Source organism: Tupaia chinensis, unplaced genomic scaffold (genome assembly GCF_000334495.1).
Source record: "Tupaia chinensis unplaced genomic scaffold, TupChi_1.0 Scaffold144346_1, whole genome shotgun sequence".
In the NCBI taxonomy this organism is placed as follows: domain Eukaryota; kingdom Metazoa; phylum Chordata; class Mammalia; order Scandentia; family Tupaiidae; genus Tupaia; species Tupaia belangeri.
The window spans coordinates 5,058,892-5,084,261 of NW_006204205.1; the positions used below are offsets into that span (position 1 = coordinate 5,058,892).

At 37.2% G+C, this 25,370-nt stretch overlaps 1 protein-coding gene across 7 annotated transcripts in view; it reads left to right on the plus strand.

Annotated features, from left to right (window-relative positions):
• RAPGEF6 (Rap guanine nucleotide exchange factor 6) overlaps window positions 1–25,370 on the plus strand; it is a 263,794-nt gene that overhangs the window by 142,042 nt on the left and 96,382 nt on the right. For all 7 annotated transcript variants that reach the window (XM_006166893.3, XM_006166895.3, XM_006166894.3 and 4 more), the window contains 6 exons: window positions 7,891–8,068; window positions 10,017–10,153; window positions 11,939–12,097; window positions 13,002–13,154; window positions 18,060–18,224; window positions 23,364–23,471. In XM_006166893.3, the coding sequence (XP_006166955.1) occupies window positions 7,891–8,068; window positions 10,017–10,153; window positions 11,939–12,097; window positions 13,002–13,154; window positions 18,060–18,224; window positions 23,364–23,471 (900 nt within the window). The remainder of the gene's footprint in view (window positions 1–7,890; window positions 8,069–10,016; window positions 10,154–11,938; window positions 12,098–13,001; window positions 13,155–18,059; window positions 18,225–23,363; window positions 23,472–25,370) is intronic.

Sequence of the window (25,370 nt, forward strand, 5' to 3'; positions counted from 1 at the left end):
CCCACAGTTTGAATCCCACCCCTAACACCTTAAAAAAAAAAAAAAAAAAATTAAAAAACACTGGGCACATGTCTATATGTGCCCAAAATCCCAACTAGGTGGAATGCCATTATGCTAACTGCTGGTCCTGGAGAACCTAGATGCTTTTAGGGGTGACTGCCTCTGTCTGTCTCTGGTCTGTGTCTGGCCTTTCGACTCCCTGTGGTTTGAATATCCTCCCCTCTGTTTTCTCTGCAATACTTGCTGTCACAGGTAGTCTTTGCTACACATGCTGTGTGCTGTTTTTCTCTGTTCTGCACATGCTATTCTTTTTGTTTATTTCTTAATTGAGACAGATGGGAAGTATGTGCCTCCAGAAGGATTTTCATGCTAAGTTCCACCCCCAGCCAACCTGGATCATGGGCACATGTGTGCCTGGCGTGTAGACTGAGGCTGTGGACTTTCAAACCCAGGTCCTTCTCCCGTGAGTCTAATTGTGTTACCACTGGGCCACCATCTGACCCCCTGCATGTCTATTTCTGGTGCTTTGTTTCTATACCTTTCTGTTTCTGTCTCCCTACATGTCTGCCTTTTTTACTCATATTCTGCTAATTCCACTGCTCCTTTTTGTGCTTATTGGTTCCATTTTCTCCCTCCACAGAAATACATTTCCACGTGGTTATAGGCTGTCTATCCTCTCATTCTTCCAACTCTTCCCTCTCACCCTCTGCAGTTTCCCACACTCCTCCCACACTGTCTCTGGTATCTATAGCTGCTTTCCATGTCTTTTTTTTTTTTGCAGTTTATTGATTCACAAAAGATCTTAATTAATCTAAATGCTTTCAATAACATGTACAGCTCATATATACATATCTATGAACACATGTCTGACTTTAGGCATAAAACTCAGTGGGTAGAATGAACATACTAAAAAGCACCTAGCTGAGGCTACATAGCTTACTGTGGTCATTAAATAGTTTTTTTTTTTTAATATATTTTTTAATTTCATGAAAAGCAGTTTAGTTTTAATAAATCAAAATTTTAAAATGTTAAGAAAAATTTGCTTAAGGCTTAAAGGTGGGAAAAAGGTTAGGATTCTGTCCAAACAGTAGGTAGTTACTAAAAACTCAAAAACAGATATGAACAAAGCTAAAATCTAGTAATAAATTCACTGTAGTTTTCTTCTGAAACATTTTTTCTTTCTTCATCCCCAGGCATAAACCAACTTATTTGCAAAATAAATAAATTTAGTCTTAACTAGGTCTGTTATTAGCACAAATCCCATAAGAATACTAATTGATCTAGTTGGCTTTGCCTGGAACCTTTTATAAGGAACTTCAGATTGGACTCTTTAAAAAAAAGTCTTCCAGGGACCAGCAGTTAGTGTAATAGCTATGTCTCTGGACTCCCATGTAGTCGACCGCGGTTCAAGTCCCGGACCCGGTGGCTTAAACTCATGCCAGGCGCGCGTGTGTGCGTGCCCAGGATCCTGAGAGGAGAATGGAGGAGGAGGGATTGCGGTGTGGCCATCCCCCCTAGGGGGTGATTTCTCACTTTCTGTCTCTCTGTCTCTGTCTGGCTGGTGAGCACACGCATCCTATAGCAAAAACCACTCAAAAAAAAAAAAAAAGTTTTCCAGATTCCAGCAGGCCATGGGCCATGTGTTCACAGCTAAAGGCTGTGCAGCAGAGACCTTTGGCCCATCCCCCACCCACTCACCTTTGAACTCTCAGGTGTGTAATATGGGACTTTGATAGAACCTTGCCTGCCCCTCCCTGCTCCTTGCATAAACCCATTCCAAAGAGAGGCCTTGCAGTATTGTGAACTGTTTCCATCTGAAAGGCTGTGCAGCAGAGATCCATGGCTCATCCTCTCCCCCACTCACCTTTGAACTCTGAGGTTAATGTCAGACCTCTCATTGGAAACACTACAGGCCAGGAAAAAATGGGGAGATATATTCAAAGTGTTACATGAGAAACAATTTCAACCAAGATTACTGTACCCATCAAGATTATCCTTCATATGGGGGCAAAAAAAGATAAAAACATTCTCAGATAAATAAAACCTAAAAGAATTTACCAACTCCAGACCAGCTTTTCAAGAAGTTCTGAAGGGAGTGCTATACCATGGAAACTTAGGTTAGACATACACATAAAAGAGAACATAAAACAACCAAGAAAATGGCTCACTTAATGATAGGAACATGTCCAGAAATACCGATAATAACGTTGAATATTAATGGATTAAATTTTCCGATCAAGAGACACAGACTGGGTGAATGGATTAAAACAAAACAAACAAAAAACAGAAATCCTCTATCTACTGCTTATAAGAAACATACCTTATGGATAAAGACATACATAGACTAAAAGTGAAGGGCTGAGAAAAGGTATTCCATGCAAATGGAAATCAAAAAAGGGCTGGAGGCAGGATACTGATTTCAGACAAAATAGACTTTAAGACAAAAGTTGTAAGAAGAGACGGAAAATGACATTGTGTAGTAGTAAAAGGGCTAGTTCACCAAGAAGACATAACACATAAATACCTACGTACCCAAATCAGGAACACCTAAATACATGAAAGAAAGACTGTTAGAACTAAAAGGAGAGATAGGTTGCAACACTATAATTGTTGGGGATCTCAGCACCCCATTATCTCCTTCTAGACAAAAAAATAAGCAGAGAGATATAAGACCTAAATAATACTTTAAATCAAATGAACTTGAATCTGTAGAACTTTCCACTCTAAGACCACAAAGTATACATTTTTCTCCCCCACACATGGAACCTTCTCAAAGATTGACTATATGATAGGGCACAAATTAAGCCTTTACAGATTCACAGTCATAGAAACTATATCTAACCCCTTCTCTGACCATGATGGAGTTAAACTTGATATTAATTTCAGGAAAAATTCTCGAAAATACACAAACACATGAAAACTTAGCAATATACTCCTTTATGACTTCTTAACTACTGAAGAAACTAAGTCTGAAATCAAAAGATTTATGGGAACAAATGATAATGAGTACATGAGTTTCTATAATCTATGGGACACCACAAAAGCAGTTGTAAGAAGGAAATTTATAGTAATTAGTACACATGAAAAAGATGGAAAGGTGGTGACTAGACAACTTAACATCATGCCTCAGGGAATTGGGGTGGGGGAGGCCAGGAGAAAAGAAATAATAAAGATTTGAGCAGAAATCAATGAAATAGTTGAGCCAGCAGGTGGCATGGTGGTTAAAGGTGCTGGATTCCCACAAAACTGACTACAGTTCAAGTCCTGGACTTGGCGGCTTGCTTTCTTACTTTCTCTCTTCTCTCTCTGGTCAAATTGAAAAATAATGATAATAAATAAACAATTCTTTAAAAAATGAAATAAAAGATAAATTAACTATACAGAAAATAAAGCAAAGGCTGGTTCTTTGAAAGGATTAACAGGATTGACACACCATTAACTAGACTGATTAAGAACAAAGGAGAAGCTAGATAAATCAAATACGTAATGAATCAGGTAATATTGCAGCAGACACAATAGAAATACAAAGCATCATCAGAGAATTCTATGAGCAACTGTATGCGAACAAACAAGGGTACATGGATGAGATGGACAAATTTCTGGATGCATATAATCTACCAAGATTGAATCAAGAGAACATAGCTGAATAGAATCAGTAATAAATAACCTCCCAACAAAGAAAAGCCCAGGTCCTAATGGCTTCACTTCTGAATTATACAAAATTTTAACGGAGAGTTAACCCGCATTCTATTCAAATTATTTCTAAAGATCCAAAAGGAAGGAAACCTTCCAAAATCATTTTATGATACCTCCATCATCCTCATTCCCAAATCAGATAAGCACATGACAAAAAAAGGAAAACTACAGACCAATATCTATGATGAATACATATGCAAAAATTTTCAACAAGGTACTTATAAATCGTATCCAACAACATATAAAAAAGGTTATTCATCATGACCAGGTAGGCTTTATTCTAGGACTACAAGGGTGGTTCAGCATATACAAAACCATAAACATCATATACTATATTAGCAGAGAGATAAAAACCCTATGATCATTTCAATTGATGCAGAAAAAGCATTCGACAAAGTACAACATCCCTTCATGATTAAGACTCTTAGCAAAATTGGCATAATAGGGTCATTTCTCAACACAATAAAAGCCATATATGAAAAACCTATAACTAACATTATTTTGAATGGGGAAAAGCTGAAAGCTTTTTCACTAAAAATTGGTACAAGACAAGGCTACCCACTTTCTCCATTCCTTTTAAATAAAGTACTGGAAGTCCTGGCCAACGCAATTATAAAAGAGAATAATATAAAAGGCATTCAAATAGGCAAAGAAGAGTTGAAAATATCTTTATTTGTAGATGAAATGATGGTATACTTAGAATACTCAAATGTTTCCCCAGTAAACTGGCAGGATATAAAATCAACATTCAAAAATCTATGGCATTTCTGTATTTGAACAGCAAGTGGACAGAAGTAGAACTGGAGAAAGGAATCTCTTTACCATAGCCACAAAATGTACAAAATACCTAGGGATAAACCTAACCAAGGAAGTCAGAGACCTTTACAAGGAAAACTATAAAAATCTTTAAAACGTTATTAAAAAAAGGAAAAAAGAAAAGTAGAAGGACATCTCATGTTACCAGAGTGGAAGAATTAATACAATCAAAATGGCAGTTCTACTCAAATTAATCTACATATTTAATGCAATTCCAGCCGAATTAGCAGAGACATTTTTCACAGATCTAGAAAAGATAATCACAGAATTTGTCTGAATTCATAAAAGACCCTGTATTGCCAAAGCAATTCTGAGCAAGAAGAGTGGAATGAGCGGCATCTCACTCCTTGACCCCAAAATATACTATAAAGCTGTGATAATCAGAATGGCATGATGTTGGCACAGAAACAGCTGGACCAATAGAGTAGAACAGAGCCCCCAGAAATAACCCCAAAACATACAGCCAACTGATTTTTTTTTCTTTTGGAGAGGTTTTTGCTTTAGGGCGCTTGTGCTCGTTAGACAGAGAGACAGAAAGTAAGAATATATCCCCCCCCCGGGGGGGTGGGGGATGGCCACACCACAATCCCTTTTCCTCCATTCTCCTCTCAGGATCTTCGGCACGCACGCACACGTGCCCGGCATGCATTTAAGTCACCAGGTCCGGGACTCAAACAGCGGTTGACTACATGGGAGTCCAGCGACATAGCCATTATGCTAATTGCTGGTCCCACAGCCAACTGGTTTTTGAAAAAGGATATCAGTCAATCCAGTGGGACAAGGAAAACCTCTAGCAATGGTGCTGGAAAAACTGGGTATCCACTTGCAGGAAGAAGATACTGGATCCCTATCTTTCACCATTAACAAACATCAACTCAGAAAGATCAAAGATCTGAACCTAAGACTTCAAAGTAAAACTACAGGTGGAAAACACTGGGGACACTCTGGGAGGCATTGAAGTTAGGCAAAGACTTCTAAAATGAGATCCCCAAAACGCAGGTTAAGAAGTTTCTGAACAGCAAAGGACACAGTAATTAGTGTGAATTGACAACCCTCAGAGTGAGAGAATATTTTTGTAAACTATGCCTCAGAGAAGGGACTGATAACCAGAATACGGAGGGAACTCAACCAGCTTACAAAAAAAAAAAAAAAAAAAAAAGATTAACCCAATTTAAAGATAGGAAAAATGAGCTGAACAAAAATCAGTGGAAGACATATGAACAAAAAGCATATGAGGAGATGCTCAACATCCCTCATCATAAGGGAGATGCAGATTAAAACCACAATGAGATATCACCTAACCTATGTGAGAGTGATGAAGATTAAAAATACAGAAAGAGATGTGTTGCTAGGGTTGTGGTGAAAGGGAAACTCCCCTACACTGTTGGTGGGAATGTAAGTTGGTCCAGTCACTGTGGAAAACAATATGGAGGTTCTTCAGAGACCTACAAATAGAACTACCATTTGATTTAGCAATTCCACCCCTAGGTATCTACCCAAAGGACAAGAGAATACTCAGTTAGGAAAGTGCTGTTTATTGCGGTATTCACGATTGCTAAGGCATGGAACCAACCCAAATGTCCACAAACAGATGAATATATTGAAAATGGCACATATACTCTATTGAATACTATTGCGCCATAAAAAAACAAGACCCTGGCATTAGATATAAAGTGGTTTGATATGGAAGATTTATTGCTGAGTGAAGCAAGCCAGGCTATGAAAGAAAGATATTATATGTCTCCACTGAATGTATACTGACTGTCCACACACTGTGGTAGAGACTGAAAGATTGGAAGACATAAAAGCATTGAAAATAGTTACAGACACTGGAAACAGTATGGAAGGAGGGTGGGAGAGGAAAAGCGTATAGGGAAGAAAATTGGGGGGGGAAATAGACAAGACATTTGTGGGACACAGTAACAGTTTATTTCCTGTTGATGATAATGTGTATAGGCAAATAATAATAATTTTTTAAATTTTTTAAAAAGCCTGCCAAAGCTATTGAGCCAAGTCAGGAACTCATCATCTGACTGTGTCTTTAAGTAACCTATACTTGAAAGGTTTTTTGGTTTTTTTATTTTGGTGGTGGTGAAGGGGTGCTGTCGGGAAGTGCCATCTTTACTTACCTGCGAGGCAGGTCATCGTTATTATTTTCTATGAATAACATTTTAATTTTTAATTCTTTAAAATCTGTTAGTTCTTTTACAAATATCTGATAACTACTATACTTCCAATATTGTGATTGTAAATTTATTTTAAAGATTGATTGGATAATTTCAGCTCTTTGCACACTGTTAGATATAGCAATAAAGTTTTGGGAAATAATGGTACCTGTTTAGTGTTGGAAGATAGATCCATTGTAGTACTTTTCATTAGTATTGAACTTTACTTATTTTTAAAACTTCTCTTCTTTTTTATATAATTATCTACTCTGCTATATTTTTAAGCCTCTGTAATGAAAAGTATCTTTTTCACAATACTCAACGTAAGCTGATAGATAATGATGTAGTGATAGTTGATAAACTTCTTTCTGTAATCCATCTTTTAGAGAACTTCGTACTTTTAAGAAAAGCAAATTTTTTTACTACATTTGTTATATTTGTATTAATAGAGTTAGTGATGTTTGAATCTACTGACCATTTTCTTTTTTAATTAAATATTTTATTGGGACCAGCAGTTGGCGTAATGGCTATGTCACTGGACTCCCATGTAGTTGACCGCAGTTTGAGTCCGGGTCACCCGGTGGCTTAAACTCACCCCGGGCACGTGTGTGTGTGTGTGTGTGTGTGTGTGTGTGTGTGTGTGTGTGTGCCCAAGATCCCGAGAGGAGAATGGGGGAGAAGGGATTGCAGCATGGCCATCACCCCTGCGGGGGTGATTTTTTGCTTTTTGTCTCTCTGTGTCTCTCTGTCTTCCTGGAGAGCACATGCACCCTATAGCAAAAACCTCTCCTCTCAAAAAATTATTTTATTTAACTTTATTTATTTAAATTTGACCAGAGAGGGACAGAGTAAGAGAGTGAGAGAGAGGGAAAGTGATCAAGCAAGCTTCCAGATCCAGGATTCGAAACATGGTCAGCCATGTAGGAGTCCAGTGCCCTTAACTACCATGTCACCTTCTGGTCCCATAACTATTTTATTTTTATTGGTGTAGATTTATCACCTAGATGTCACACTGTAGAACATCGTCTGTATTTGGGGCAGAAAGAAACCATTTCTAAATAAATATCATTTCATTTCATTAAATACTTGATGTAGCATACAGTGTTGCCCAGTTCTTTGAGTATTTGTTAGGGAAGGGTAATTTTGATGAATTCAGACTGTGACATAATAGTTTTACCATGAAACAATAAGTAATCAGATTTTCTTTCTGCAGGCTACTGAGAGTGAGGTAGGAGATGTAGATTTAACACGTCTTCCAGAAGGACCTGTTGATTCTGAGGATGAAGAAGAGGAAGATGAAGAGATTGATCGAACAGATCCATTGCAGGGGCGAGATCTTGTTCGAGAATGTCTTGAAAAAGAGCCTGCAGACAAAACTGATGATGATATTGGTAAGAAATACAATATTGGTAAAAAGTGTCACTTAATTTATATTTAATTACCTACTTCCACATAACAAATTACTCCAAAATTTAATGACTTAAAGCAATATACATTTATCATCTCATAGTTTTTGTTAATCAGGAATTAACAGCTTAGCTAGGTGGTTCTGGCTTAGTATTTCCCCTACTATTGTAATCAGAACATTGTCAGGGCATACAGTCATTTGAGTTTTCACTGGATTCACCTGGAGGACCTTTGTCCAGGATAGCTCCTCACATGGCTCAGTTCCTCGTGTGATTTTTCTCTTCTTGTCCATAAGACATTTAAAACACAATACTACAATGTTCAGTGTGCGTGTGAATTAGCTTTTTTAAATTCTGAGATATTTTTAGAAATCATGCTTATTTTCCTGACATAACTGTGTATTTTTAAGTTTTGGGGTAAAACTTTACAAACTTCATATAATTTCCTTTCAGAAGTATTTACTGTACTTTGATTAGAACATTGACTAATACCAACGTTTTAATGATGGTGATGTTACCTTTAAGGAACAAAGATTATTTATATTTAGTGTCAATTATATATTGTTATGATTCAATTAAGATTTCATACTAGATTTCTATATATTATAGTCATATTGCTGTCTTTCAAATTAGAAGATGCTTCTAATAATCACAATGTTTGTGAGTAAAGATTAATATATATCAACATCTCTTGCCATTCTAAAGATATATAATTAACCTAAAATCTAGACTCATGTTGTGAACATTATTTGGACAGAAAGTAAAAGTACATTTTTAGTTATAAAGTATTATATGCCATTCTATTTTCACAAAGCTATACAAATTTGAAATAATCTTAATAATCTTTAGTTTCATATGGGGATGTGATACCTATATAATCATTTCCATTTTAAGCCCTTAGTTGAATGCTTGCTTACATGTGTTTCTCTTTTATATTTATCTTTATTACTCATTTGTCAGTGAATGACCTGAGGCACCCATGAATATTTGCTAGTTGAATTAATTAGAGTTACCTAGTTGCTTTGAAAATTTTTTTAATGTTAACTTCTTTTTTTTTTTAATAATTATTTTATTCAATTTTATTCATTCATTCATTTATTTTAATTTGACCAGAGAGAGAGAGGAAAGTGAGAAAGCAAGCCGCCAGGTCCAGGACTCGAACCATGGTCAGCCATGTGGGAGTGTCCAGCGCCTTAACCACCATGCCACCTGCCAGTTCCCTGCTTTGAAATTTTTTAGCTAAAATTTATATTTGTCATCCTCGGTTATTTATGGACATTTATTGATAGCATTAAAAAAAAGTAACCCAGTCGGAACTAGAAAAGGCAGACCCAGTGGGGTGGCATGGTGGTTAAGACGGCTAGATCCCACATGGCCAACTATGCAGTTCAAGTCCTAGACCCAACATCTTGAAAAACTTGCTGGACATGTGTGCATGCATGCCCACAATCCTGAGAAGACAACAGAGGAGAAGGGATTGCAGTGTGCCTTTCCCCTCTGGGGGTTGCATTCTCACCTTCTTCCAAGCCCTTCTAGACAAAATTTGAAAAAAAAAAAAAAAAAAAGGAAAGGAAAGAAAGGTTTTTTCACTAATCTTGGAGATGAAAAGAATCACCAAACTTAACCACCATGGAGTGGCATCTCTGACTAGGAAGATGAGATAACCTCCAGCTTCATCTGAACCTGTGTAGTTCTGGTTCTCTGTGGAAGTTGTGAACTCTGCTATCTTCCAATATATTCATATTTATATGTGAGTCTGAATATATGTATAAAAAATGATTTTTTAAAAAAACAGTAGTCATAATGCACTTTGGTTTCCCTACTTTAGCAGCATAAATCATAAATAGGTTAGGAAATCAAGTATTCTAAATTTTGTTATAGCTTTAATATAGTGTTTGATGGTCTCCCTACTAGAACTTCTGTATTTTTCTAGAACAATTACTGGAGTTCATGCACCAGCTCCCTGCTTTTGCAAACATGACCATGTCTGTGAGGAGAGAACTCTGTTCAGTGATGATTTTTGAAGTGGTAGAGCAGGCTGGAGCTATTATTCTTGAAGATGGGCAAGAGGTAGGTTAACAAGCAATTACTACATACTATTTGGAATGGTTACTAATCTTTAGAATAATTTACATAAGCTTACATAAATCCTGGCTTTTGAAATTTATACAATGCTTTAAATGAGTGCTGGGTTTGGAGAAGTTACGATTTTTAAGGAGGTAAGTTTTTGTTTTTGCTTTACCTTGTCTTGATTTTGATTTCCTAGCAATGGGCTTTGTACAAAGTTTGTTGCTCAGTAAATAATAATTGAACTGAATTTGACTGCTCTGTCAGTTGTATAGACAGTGGAATTTGTGTGACTTTCATTTTCTTTTCCACAAGCTTTTATATTAATTTTTCACAGTTCTATTAGTGCAAAATTGGTTGTATACCTACTGTTTGCGAAAGACTGTACTCAGGGATATAATGTTTAAAAGAAAATAAAATACTCAGTCCCGGTCCTCGAATAGTTTATGTAATCCACAAATTCCACAATAACCAAAAAAAGTACACTTAAAAAAATACTTTTCCTGGGGTCAGAAGGTGGCATGGTGGTTCAGGTGATGGACTCACACATGGCAGAGTGCAGTTTGAGTCCCAGACCTGGCAGCTGACATATATAAATATATGTTTACATATATTTATATATACACACATTTTTATATGTATATATACACACCACACACGTGTGAAAAAATTCATACTTTCGCTTGAAAAAAGTAAATACTTTGATATAAATTAAATATAAATGCTACCATATAAATGTATTTTCTTAACATTGGCAGAAATTTCAAATATTTTATTTTCTTAGATATGCCTTAGCATTCAGGTTTTTATTAGTCTTGAATTAATCACTACATAACTTTGGGGGTGGGAGCAATGCTTGCTATGTGCAGGGCATTGTTCTAAGAAGTTAGTATTAACTCTTGTAATTCACATAGTAGTTCCATAATACTGTTGTTACAACTATTTCAGTCATAGGGAAACAGACCCAGAAAAGTTAAATACCTTGCCCAAAAGCACTCAGAGAGGTAGTGACAGGACATGAATTATGATTCCAGTAGTAGGGGCCAGCAGGTGGCATGGCAGTTAAGGGCACTGGACTCCCGCATGGCCGACCGTGGTTCAAGTTACAGACCTGGCAGCTTGTTTTCTCTCTTTCTCTCCCTCGCTTGTCAAATTAAAAAGTAAATTAAAAAAAAATAAAATAAAGTTAACAAAATAATTCTTAAGGAAAAAAAAAGAAGATTCCAGTAGTTTGGGACCAGCAGATGACGTAATGGTTTTATCGCTGGACTCCCACATAGTCGACCACGGTTCAAGTCCTGTACTAAGGGGCTTAAAACTCATGTCGGGCTCTGGTGCATGCATGCCCAAAATCCTGAGAGGACAGTGAAGGAGAAGGGATTGTGACATGATCATTCCCCTGAGAGGTGATTTCTTGCTTTCTGTCTATATGTTTCTCTGTCTCTCCAGTGAGCACATAAGCCCTATAGTAAAAATCACTTAAAAAAAAAAAAAAAGATTCCAATAGTTTGTGTTTTTAATCATTAGACTATTTTGTGTCATAGGATTTATAAAAGTGCCTAATTTCCCTTTGTGTCTAAAAGAAGAAGGAATAAGATACACCTTAGTATGTTCCAGAGACAGGGCATAGAGTGTTGCCGACAGTGTATTTAGTAATATAACCAAATTTATTTTCTCTATTAAATTATGCACATTACATACCATTGATACATTGTTTTTCAGAGTTAATATAACTGTTGTGTGTTTGGTTTTTTTTAAAGATTCTTAAAACTTTGTCTTTCTCTATAGCTTGACTCATGGTATGTTATTTTAAACGGCACTGTAGAAATCAGTCATCCAGATGGAAAAGTTGAAAATCTCTTTATGGGAAATAGTTTTGGAATTACTCCAACTCTGGATAAGCAGTACATGCATGGAATTGCCAGGACTAAAGTAGATGATTGTCAGGTAAGCTTATCTCTTTGGTCAAGTAATCTCAATTATTTGTTGACTTAAAATGCCTGAGCCTGGGACCAGCAAGTGTCATGAAGGTTAAGGCACTGGACTTCCACATGGCCAGCTGGTTTGTTGACTTAAAATGCCTGAGCCTGGGCCCAGCAGGTGGCATGAAGGTTAAGGCACTGGACTTCCACATGGCCAACTGGTTTGAGTCCCAGAGCTGGTGGCCAGAATATCATGCCAGGCATGTCTGCCCAAAACGAGAATGGAGAAGGGATTGTAGTGTGGCCATACCCCTGTGGAGAGATTCTCACTCTCCCTCTTTCTGTCAAGTATACACCCCTCTGGCAAAAACCTGAAGAAGAAGAAAAAAGCTGAGCCTGTTTTTCTTTCTTCCTCAAAATATAACAATTATTTGAGAATTTTAATATCTCACAGCTAATAAAACTAGATTTTATGTTTGCCTCAAATATATGTGGAACTATAAATATTCAAGGGAAAGTTTGTCAAATAAATGCTAGTTTGTTGCATTCCTATCTAATATTAGTCAACTCAGTTTGGGGGGTGGTTTTGTGTGTTCGTCTTTAGGTTTTTTTAACTAAAGGAAAGAAATAGGAACTTCTGAGTTGTTCGTTTCTAACTTACTCCTGCTTCATGTTTTCTTTGCATGGTGTCAGTTCTGAGAGAAGTAAATGTTCACTTCTCCTTTTGGAAGCAGAATTTAAACAGATATGACTTCTTTAGTTTCTCCGTGTGTGAATTGTTTCACCATGATTTTTGTTAATAATTAAAAGAATCAAATGAAAAAGAACTGATGCCACTTGATTTTTTACGTTTGTGCTCTGACTTGGTGCATAGTGATATATTTTTGTACTATAAGTTTATTAATTGTCCTCATGTTGTTCTCGGACAGTTTGTTTGCATAGCCCAACAGGATTATTGGAGAATTTTAAATCATGTGGAAAAAAATACCCATAAAGTTGAGGAAGAGGGTGAAATTGTTATGGTTCATGAGCACCGGGAACTAGACCGGAGTGGAACCAGGAAAGGACATATTGTAATTAAGGTAAGTGACTGTACTTATTATTTTAGTCACTGATAGAATATAGTTTTTGTCCTGCTTTAAAAATGCTTTAAGCTACTTTTTTAGTCATGCAAGGTAATTCACTAACATATTAGAATCTAATTTGATAAAATGTGTTGTCTCTTTTGTCTTTTTTACAAATATTCATGATAAAAAAATTAATGTATTGTTATTTAATACCAGTATGAACAGGATGATATTTTAGAATGTATTGGTCAAAATTTTCTCTCAAACTTATTTTACATTGATGACTAGAGTTGACTTAATTGACCAGCAGTTGGCATAATGGCTATGTCGCTGGACTCCCATGTAGTAGACCACGGTTTGAGTCCTGGACCCGGTGGCTTAAACTCATGCCTGGTGTGTGTGCACACATGCCCAAGATCCCAAGAGGAGAATGGAAGAGAAAGGATTGCGGCATCGCCATCCCCCCAAGGGGTGATTTCTCGCTTTCTGTCTCTCTCTCTTTCTGTCTTTCTGGCGATAGCACATGCCCTATAGCAAAAATCTCTCCAAAAAGAGAAAGAAAAAAAATGTAGAGTGTTTAGGGACCAGCAAGTGGCATGGTGATTAAGGTGCTGGACACTACTACATGGCCGACCATGGTTTGAGTCTTGGACCTGGTGGCTTACTTTTTCACTTTTCCTCTCTCTCTCTCTCTCTCTCTCTCTCCCCCTCTCTCTCTCTCTGTGTGTGTGTGTGTGTGTGTGTGTGTATGTGTCTGGTCAAATTAAAATAAATGAATGAATTGAATAAATAAAATAATTCTCTAAAAAAAGAGAAAAGAATAATACAGTATTTGCTAGATCTCTGTGGCTTTGAAATGAGTGTTGACTTCTCTGAACTTCACTTCTAATCTGAAATTGGAGGTAAAACAACAGGACTTTATTAGGGCAAACTGAGATAAATCAAAAGCCTTAGCAAAATTTATAATTTGAGTATTAATCCATACTGTCTTCCCTTCTCTAAGTCCTGCCCTCTCCTACTCCTCACTTCCCTCCATCTCTTTAAAGATCTTTGTTTGTAAAAATGAGCAGCTATAGTTGAAAGAGGAAATATTTGCCTGTTTCTCTCTTCAAGCTAGTGTTGGTTACAAAAGGGTGGAGAACTTTATTTAATGATATAAGGAAGATAAGACAGAAAAATTATCTGAGAGATGTCTCCCTCCTCCTTCTTTGGGAGACAGGCTATTTCTAGAGCTATTTTTTTCTTTTCCTTAACTGATGAATATAAACTTTTGTATGTAGAAAAGATAAACATATAGGTGAATGAATACATATACTTTTTAAATTTTAATTCATTTTATCTTTTTTGTGGAGACTCATGTTTTTAATAATTCATTTCTAAATAATTTCAACTTATAGAAAAATTACAAGAACAGCAAAGAGGATTTTCTGTTTTGATTTTCCTGTTAATAGTTCACTGTGCTTTCTCCATTATCTTTTTCTCAGCTATTTGAGAGCAATCTGTAAATGTGATGTCTCATCAGCTCTGGATATTCTATTGTTTATTTCCTAAAAATAAGAGCACTCTTCTACATAAACACCATAGAATTTTTCATGTTAGAAAGTAAACTTTACTACAATAAACCATTTACCTAAAGACCCTATTTAGATTTTTATCAAGTGCCCCAGCAATCTTTTGTTTTCATTTCTGGTCCAGGATCTCTTCCAGGAAAATAGTTGCATTTAGCTGTCATGTCACTTTAGTCTATTCCAGTTCCTCAGTCTTTCCCTGCTGTTAATATCTTTAGCAGCTTCAAGAATACAAATCTTACATCCTGTAGTATGACTCTCCACCTGGATTTATACCATGTTTTCTTATAACCAGACTCAAGTCATATGTTTCAGCAAGAATTCCATAGATGTGATACTGTGCACTTCTCAGTTCATCACATCAAGGAGAATGATATCAAGCTGTCCCACCACTGGTGAAGTCAGCCTTGGTGACTTGGTCATGTTGGTCCTATCTGCCATGTTTCTTTACTGTAAAGTTACCAATTTACTCTTTGTAATGAATAAGTAGAGAGATACTTTGAGATACTATTAACACACAGTTTTTACACTAACTTTAAACCTCTGTCCTCCAATTTTTCCTTGCACTAACTTCTTCTGCCTGAAATGGTAATGTTCTATTTCCATGATTATTTCGATGTCATTCTGCAAAGGTGAGCTTTCTCTTCTCCCCTGTTAATTGGTTTATATTACATTAGACTTGTAATCCCTTACCATCAATTTTATTCTGATACTCAGATCATCCCAAATTTGGCAGTGGAACCCTTTTCAGCTTGACTCCTGCTTCCTTTTGACATGTCTCCATCATCCTCTGAGCATTTTTTGAGCATTATTATTTGGCAAATAGACTCATCAATGTTTCTTGCTCCATGTTTGGAATCAGTTATTTCTCCAGAGAGCCCTGGATCTTTCTACTAGAGGACAGCCATCTATAGGGCAAGATCTGGGCCCTCACTATATCCTTTGCTACTGAGTAATCTTTTAGAAGCTCTTATCAGACAAAGCTAGGAAATATATATATGTACTTATTACAAATACATATACACCTATAACTTTACATATTAAATGACCATGAGTTCATAATGATACCTTTAGTTGCAGTACTATACCACAGTGTTTCTCTAGCCTTTTCTTTACCATGTTTGTAAATCCTTCTCCAACAGTGGTTCATGTTATGCTCTGTATATTTACTTATTTGCTCACCGTAACCAATCTCTACCGTTCTAGTATAAGCATACTAGCCATCTTTATTCTTTGCCAACTTTTTCACCCAACATTCTGCCTTATTGGATGCTAGTGACACATTGGTGACATGGTTCTGATAATTATGGGATTCATCCTCAAGTTTTCTATGTATGGCCCAGTCTCTATAGGGACCCACCCCATGATTTAGCCAATCAGTATAATGACTGTCTTTAATGCATCGATCAATTGCAGTGATTGATTTAGCTATACATGACCTAAGAACTAGACTTAAGTGATCTTAAATTGTGATTGACCTAAATAATAAACCCAGTTCTTAAGCTTGAGAGTGTTCTGGAGGTGGCAGAGAATAGGAATAACCTGTGGTCTCCTTGTCCCTTAAGTAGATTGTATGAAGAGCTTCTGACTTCCTTCTAGAGAAATGATTTACATTACTTGTTAACAGTGGGTACCTTTTAAAACAAAACAAAAAAACTTGTGCACATTGTCAGTGTTAATGTTTGTTTACTGTACAGTTATTCTGAACAATGAAATTGTTTGGATTAATGCAACAAATTTAAGTTTGGGGTTACAGCAACAGGTTTTTTTAGCTTGTTTTTGTTTTTTGATTTGCCAGAGTGGGTGTGTGCTCACCAGAGGGGAGGGAAGAGAAAGCACCCTCTACAGGGCATGGTCATATTTTCAATCCCTTCTCCTCCATTTCTCCCTCCTTTTGGGATTATTTTTTATTTTTATTTTTTTGTCTCACACCCACAAACACATTTTCTCCAAGCCTCTCAATCTGGGACTCAGACTTTTTGTTTTTTGATTTGCCAGAGTGGGTGTGTGCTCACCAGAGGGGAGGGAAGAGAAAGCACCCTCTACAGGGCATGGTCATATTTTCAATCCCTTCTCCTCCATTTCTCCCTCCTTTTGGGATTATTTTTTATTTTTATTTTTTTGTCTCACACCCACAAACACATTTTCTCCAAGCCTCTCAATCTGGGACTCAGACCTCGTGATCACAGCACGTATTCTCCAAGCCTCTCAATCTGGGACTCAGACCTCGTGATCAACCATGTGGAATCTAGTCACCTTAACTACCAGGCCACTGGTGGCCCTAGTTGTTTTTTTGGTTTTTGTTTTTTAATGTTAGATTTAACTTTTTTTTTAATGTCAGACTGAATATCTGGTATATTTCTATATTTGTTCTGTGTACTCACTTTTGCAAAAGCTTACCAAGGGTAATAATACATTTTATCATTGGCCCAGAAGCTCAAAGAGGGGTGATAGGGATGTGTTTATTTATATTCCTTTTTTTTTTTTTTTTTTTTTTTTTATCTTTTTAAGAGAAAATTTTCCTATAGGGCTCATGCACTCACTGGAGAAACAGAAAGAGACAGAAAGCAAGAAATCACCCACTAGGGGCTATGACCATGTCACAGTCCCTTTTCCTCTATTCTCTGGGGATCTTGGGCACACTCACATGTGCTCAGTGAGTTTTAGGTCGCCAGGGCTGAGACTCAAACTGCAGTTGACTACGTGAGCGTCCTGAAACATAACCATGACGCCATCTGTTGGTCCCAACATTCCTTTTTATAAATAGGGCTATAGGTAAGCATTTAAAACTGAATTAAATTTAAAAACTTTCTATAGAACTTATGTCTTTTCTCAAGATGGTAAGCTAGCATGGAGAAACTGTAGAGGAGGAAATGTTTATTCTAAGAAGTAGCAAAAGTAAAATGATCTGTTCTGTTGTTTCCACAACTTTAGGTAGAATCAAGTTTGTGTAGGTTAAATTTGGAGGAAACTTTTTCTTTTTTTTTTTTAAGTTTAACACCCCTTTCTTCTGTTGCCTGGAGACCATGTCATACTGTAGCAGAAGTGATAATAACAGCTTGTACAAAGTGTCAGTCAGTGAAGTTCAAAGGCCCTCCTATAGTGAAATGCCAGTGAAAACAGCTACAGTAGAGTAAATGCTCTCGGGTGTTTATTCCTCTGCCCTTTCTTTCACTAAACCTCTGAATGCTAGTTGGCTGTAGCCTTTACCAGTGCTAAAGGTTTAAAGGCGAAACTCTACTTTGAGTACACATCTGATGGAGTAGCTATAAAACAGAGTAACCAATAGGAGTTATTTGATTGCTGTGCCGTTTTGTTATTTTTTTCATTCTTTCTGTCCTTGGATTTCTAGGCAACACCTGAGCGCCTCATCATGCATTTAATAGAAGAGCATTCTATTGTGGACCCAACTTATATAGAAGATTTCCTATTAACTTACAGGACATTTCTTGAAAGTCCTTTAGATGTTGGGATCAAATTGTTGGAATGGTTTAAGATCGACAGCTTAAGGGATAAGGTTGGTTTTTTAAATATAAAGAGTGGGAAAATGCCTTTTGCTTTTAAGTTTTAGTCATGAAATCTTTTGCATTGGTAGGTTGTTTCATTTTGATAATAAGATTTAGTTCCATGAAGATATTAGTTAGTATAGAAATATCTCTCCTTAGTTATGGTGTAGCATATCACGTTAAAGGTAAACATGAACCTTAAAAGGTAAAAACTGAAATAAGGGGGCTGGTAGGTGGCATGGTGGTTGAGGCACTGGACTTCCACATGGCCAATTATGGTTCAAGTCCTGGACCTGATGGCTTGCTTTCTTACCCCCCTCCTGCCATGGTCAAATTGATCATAATAATAAATTAAATTAAAATAAATAATTTTTTTTAAATGTTGAAATAAGGCTATGATATAGCTATAAATTCTAGAAACGTGATCACAGTATTTTAGAATTTTGCCAAAATATTTTGTTTTTCTCAGCATCTATAAAACATTTAAGAGTTAATTAATAATTTATAAAGGCTATTTACCAATTTTTTTTCCAAGGGGGCTTAGATTATTTTTAAGCCTCAAATAGAAATTTGTTGATTTTCCTGAGCTGCACACTCTAATTTATCTCTCTTGTGACATATTTATATCTACCTTTGAGTATTTTTATACATTAAAAATTGTTTCCTATTTTAAGTAGATTGCCTTACCTTATTTCATGGGGTATGTTTATCCATTTGATGGAAAAATTAGTAATATCTCAGCATATTGGTGGGAAATAAGTTGTTTTAAGAAGATAAAAGGTAGGATTATAAGTTATATTTTAAAGGAAATAAATTACATATAAGTAGACTGTGGAATTCTATTATTTAGGAGACCAACATTTCTAAAACTATATACTTGCCTTCCCCTCCTCTCCTGGTGTTTGGAATTACATGTAGTTAGTTTGGTTGCTGAGAAAATAAAGATATGCTTAGACATTGAACAAAAATATGATTTAGGATAACTGATATGTACAGGTAAAAGAATGGATTTGAACTAGTAACCATATATAAACTCTTAACTTTGCACCATATACAAATATTTTCTCAAAATGTTTTAAAGACCTAAATATAAGAACTAAAACTATAGTAGTCTCAGAAAAAAAGATAGGGATGAACCATAATGATCTTTGACTTGGCAGTGGATTCTTGGATACCAAAACACAAGCAGTCCAAATTAATTGGACTTCACCAAAATTCATACTTTTTCTTCATCAAAGGGACAATAACAAGAAGACAAGGCAACACGCAGAATGGGAAAGTAGATTTACAGATCATATATTTGCTAAGTATTTATTAGTATCCACAATAAATAAAGAACTCTTACGATTCAGCTGTCTAATGGTAAGCAATACAGTTTTTTGTATGGTTTTTTGTTTGTTTGTTTTTGTTTTGAGAGACATATTTGTTATAGGTCATGTGCACTTGCTGGGAGAGAGAGCACAAGAAATCACCCCTGCAAAGGGGATGGCCACACTGCAATCTCTTCTCCATTCTCCTCTCAAGATCTTCAGCACACACACACACACACACACACGTGTGCCTGGTGTGAGTTTTAAGTCACTGGGTCTGGGACTCAAACTACGGTCAAGTACATGGGAGTCCAGTGACGTAACCATTATGCTACACTCTGTTTTTTTTTTTTTTTTTTTTTTTGGAGAGGTTTTTGCTATAGGGCACGTGGGCTCGCCAGACAAAACAGAGAGAGACAGAGAGACAGAAAGCAGGAAATCACCCCCCAGGGGGATGGCCACGTCACAGTCCCTTCTCCTCCATTCTCCTCTCGGGATCTTGGGCACGTACATACACGCGCCCAGCGTGAGTTTAAGCCACCGGGCCCGGGACTCGAACCGCAGTCGACTACGTGGGAGTCCAGCAACGTAGCCATTATGCTAACTGATGGTCCCCCCACACAGTTTTTAAATAGACTAAAGATTAACTAGATATTTCTAAAAAAAAAATTTTTTTTTTGAGAGGTTTTTGCTATAGGGCGCGTGTGCTCACCAGACAGACAGAGACAGAGAGACAGAAAGTGAGAAATCACCCTCCAGGGGGGATGGCCACGCCGCAATCCTGTCTCCTCCATTCTCCTCTTGGGATCTTGAGCACTCACGCACATGTGCCCGGCGTGAGTTTTAAGCCCCCGGGTCCAGGACGTGAACCGCGGTTGACTACCTGGGAGTCCAGCGACATAGCCATTACGCTAACTGCTGGTCCCTAAAAAATTTCTTTTCTTAGCAGAGGACATATACCTTAGCCATGAGGAGAAAAAGAGAATGAACCTCCCCCCTCGTGGGCATAGTCATACACAATTCATTTTCCTCCATTTCTCCATCCTGTCAGGATTCTGAGTGCGCGTGCACATGCACATGCACACACATGTGCTTAAGAGTTAATTTTTCAGTACACTAGACCAGGATTTGAATCATAGTCAGGCACATGGGCTGAAGCTCCATATGTTCAGTGCTTTATCACTGGACTATGGAACCAGCCCCAAAGAAGATATATAAAGATATATAAATGGCCAACAAGCACATGAAAAAGGATGTTCAATGCCATTAGCCATAGGGAGATGCAAATAAAACCAGAATGAAATACTGCATACCCACAGGAATGACTTTAAAGAAAAAAAAAGAAAAGAAACATTGTCGGGGATATTGATAAATTGGACATCTGTACATGATGAGAACATGAAATGGTATAGCTAACTTCTGTGAAAAAATATTGGGTAATTCATCCGAAGCTCAAAGTTTCCATATAACCCAGCAATTCTACTCCTAGGTATAGATCCAAAAGCTGAAAACAGGCATGCAAGCAAAAATGTATACATAAATAATACCTAAATATTCATAACAGCAGTATTGACAGTAGTCAAAAGGTTGAAGCAGCCCAAATATCTGTCGTGGATTAATGAAATGTGGTATAGCCATACAATAAAATATTATTCAGCTGTAACAGGAATGAAGTTCTAATACATATTAAAACATGGTTGAACCTTGAAAACATTATACTGAAAGAGAAGCCAGATGCAAAAGACTATATATTGCATGGTTTTGTTTATGTAAAATATCTAGAATAGGCAAATAAACAGAGACAGAAAAGCAGTTTTATGGCTGTCAAGAGGGCAGAATGGAAACTGACTAGTTAATGGTGTGAGATTTTCTTTTGTTGTGATGAAAATATTCCTGAACTAGATAGTGATGGTGGGATAACATCATGAATGTAGTAAATACCACAGAAGTATGCACTATAAAATGGTTAAGGTGGGGCCAGCAGGTGGTATGGGATTAAGTTCATGTAAAGTCCCACATGGCCAACCGCAGTTCGAGTCTCAACCCGGTTGCCTGAAAAATATGCCAAGTGCATGTGCTTGTGTGCCCCAAACCCTAATAACAAAGTAGAGGAGAAGGGATCGTGGCGTGGCCATCTCCCTGAGGGGTGATTTCTCACTTTCCCTCTCTCTGTTTTTCTCTGTCTCTGATGAGTGCACCCACCCTGTGGCAAAAAAATAAAAATCTTAAATACAGAGGTTAAGATAGTGAATGTTATGTGCATTTTATCATCGTTTTTAAAAATATGACTCAGGCCAACCTATGGCACCATGGTTAAGGTGGCTGAATCTCACATGGCCAGTTGTGCAGTTTGATTCCCAAACTCGATGGCTTGAGAAACATGGCAGACACTTGTGCATGCATGCCCAAATTCCTGAAGGGAGGGAGAAATGGAAGAGAAGGGATTGTAGCATGACTGCACACCATGAGGGGATTAATTACTTTATCACTTTCCCTTTCCATCTCTCTCTGGTGATCACATAGGCCCTCTGGGATTTTTTTTTTTTTAAGTTTAGAAGGAAAAAAAAAAAAAAGATGTGACTCACATTACTTACATTTTTAGTTAAGCACATTATTTAAATAAACTTCAGTTTGTCAATTTTTAGCTTTTATGTTAATTCATGGAGCAGAGTAAACAAATCATTTTATCCCTGTGAAAATTCAGTGTTTATAATGAATACTTCAGGTTTGTTTTCATTACAATTTTGGTTAAACATGTTCTATGCCAGCAGTCCTTTATCCTTTCCAGCACGAGGGACTGGCCTCATGGAAGACAATCCCTCCACTGACAGTTGGGGGGGGGTCATTCCTGGGGTAACCCAAGTGCACCACATCCATGGTGCACCCCATTTCCACCACTACCACATTATGGTATTCAATGAAACAATCATACAACAATAGGATTTGCACTCCCATGAAAATCTAATACTGCCACTGCCCTGATAGGAGGCAGAACCCAGGCAGCAATGGAAGCGATAGGGAGTGGCTACAAACACAGATGAAGCCTCATAGGCTGCCACCCACTCCCCACTGCATGGTGACTGGTGGGATGCAGACCGGGATGATCTGTGACCTGGGTTAGGGACCTCTGTTCTGTGCCATAGAAACAGTTTTGATAACATTTTTTCTTTTTTAAAAAAAATTTTATTTATTCATTTATTTTAGTTTGACTAGAGAGAGACAGAGAGAGGGAGAGAAAGTGGGAGAGCAAGCCACCACCAGGTCCAGGACTTGAACCGTGATCTGCCATGTGGGAGGAGTGTCCAGCACCTTAACCACCACACCATCTGCTGGTCCCAATAACATTTTTTCTTAATTGTCAGAGGGCATGTATACTCACCAGAGACAGAGAAGAAAAAAGCAACTCCCAGTGGGTCATGGTTATACTATAGTCCCTTCTCCATTTCTCCGTCCTGTTGGGATTTGGGGAACACAGGCACACATGTCCAGTGTTTTTCAAGCTACTTATGCTAGGACTTGAACTGTGGTCAGCCATGTGGGATCTGACTCCCTTAGCCACTAGGCCGTGGGCCAGCCTTGATAGAGGTTTTTGATTGATAGATTGCCCATGTTTATGATATGAAGTTCACATTTTAAGACAGTGTACCCAAGGAAACAAAAGCTCAAACTAAACCATATCTTTCTATTAAAATGAAGTTTTTGTGTATGTGAGAGGAGACAAGAAGCTTATTAGCCATAAAGCTCAGTTCCCCCTTGGATGTAGAGACATGCTTTTGGAATCTACTTTTGTAGTAGAAATGCCTCTCATAACCATTTACCACCGCTTCTCTGTTTCCACAGGTGACACGGATTATATTATTATGGGTAAATAATCATTTTAATGATTTCGAAGGTGATCCAGCTATGACTCAATTTCTAGAGGAATTTGAAAAAAATCTGGAAGATACAGTAAGGCTCAAAAAAATTGATCCTCTTCAAAGTTTAGGGTCTCTTCCCCCTCTCCAGAACGCCATCCCAGAGCACTAATAGCTTTCACCTCCTGTATCATAAAGGTTCATTCTAGACTTCTGTTCATCCTCTGCTAACCCAGCTTAAACAAAAACTATGCTTCTTCTTGATTCTTCCATTTCTGTTTGAGACTAATGACATTATCTTCTAGTTACTCATGCTTATAAACACTGGTGTTATGTGTGGGTCTTCTCTTTTTCCTGGCCAAGTTGTCAGCTTAGCTGCTAAAGCCACTTTGGTCACTGATTGGGTATACACAAACTTTCTTATGGCCTTTTTCTCAGCCATCTCTTTCTCACCCACCAGGATACAGCGTCATTATTTCATTATGATTGATATGTTTTAGTAGCCTGCTCACTGGTCTTAGTTCTAGTGTCTCTTCTAAGAGATCTGTGGAACCAAAAGATTGTTTGTAAACCACAAATGTGATGAATACTACTTTTTGCCAGTAATATATATTTTCCAGCAAAGTAATTCCTCACCCACGTATTCAGGTCCCTCATTTACCTTTTCAGCTTTTCTCCTGTGCACCCCAGATTATAGCCTAACCAGACTATTTTATAGTCTTTGCCAGTTCTGGGTTTCAGACCATGTGGGAATTCTCTTCTCCCAATTCTGCTAGTTGAAACTCTAACCTTGAGTGTGTATCTTATATATCAAATCTACATTAAGACTTTCTAGGTCTCCCTTGTGCATGTAATTTTACCTTTTCTAAATACACGGTACTTAAGATAATTCCCTCAGTATCCTCTTAACTTCCACAGTAATTATTCATAAATCGTTCGATGCTATTAGATGTAAAACTGAGCTGCAGCTAGGTTGTCTACTCCAAGGAACTTGAAATTTCAGGAAATAGTAATGCAGCGTAGTGGTTTAAGGGAGTCACATTGCCTGAGTTAAGATACCAGAGCTTCACCATTTGCTAGATCTGTGACTTGAACAAGTCCCCTAATCTTTTACATCTCAGTTGTCTTATTTGTAAAGATGGTATTCCCTCGTGTATTCAGATTGTTAAGAGGAAAATAATGAACTGATGATCATAACATTCTGAAATCAAAACCTGGCACAGTACAAATGCTCAAGAATCGTAGTACTCAGAGTATAAATGGATCGAGTTGAACAAAGATGGGGAAATTGACAGGCATGGTCCCTTTCTTTACCCCTTGGTTCATAAAGACTTCTCAGCGCATCTGCTCTATGGAGAGTGGGATTGAGAAGCTTCATTAAAGGGCCATAAAGGTTGACCATCATCATTTGGTTCTTGTGATGGTAATTTTGCAGCTATTCAAGAGACATTGGAATATAGAAACTGCCTTACATCGTCAGGATTTTTTTTCCAGCAGTCAGTCATCAGGTATTTAATTAATCCTTTTTTTATACTCCATGGTGTTATATAAGATCAGGAGAAGTATAACACTTGGTCTCTGTGCTGGAAATAAAAAAAAAAAGCTGCTTCATTTGGACATGAGATTTACACCTATTATACTATTTGAGCATAATTGAATATTAAACTGGTGTTAGAACCTAGAATTAGGATATTACCGAGTTTAGAAAGAGCTAAAATAATGTAAGAAGTCTTTCCTGGGCGAGGTGGAGATTTGACTATTTCTTTGAACATTAGACAGTATTTGGAAAAATTATTCAAGACCTTCAGGGTTTTGAATAAGAAGTTTAAAAGGATTCTGGTTTTATGTAACACCCAGGAGATAAGCAGGAGAGGAGTAGTGGGTATATTAGGAAGAGATGTAATGTTTTGTCATCCCTGTGACATGAGACATCAGTTTAAAATCTTTTCTAAACTGATTATGTAAGGTGTTTAAAATTCATATGAAGAAGTCT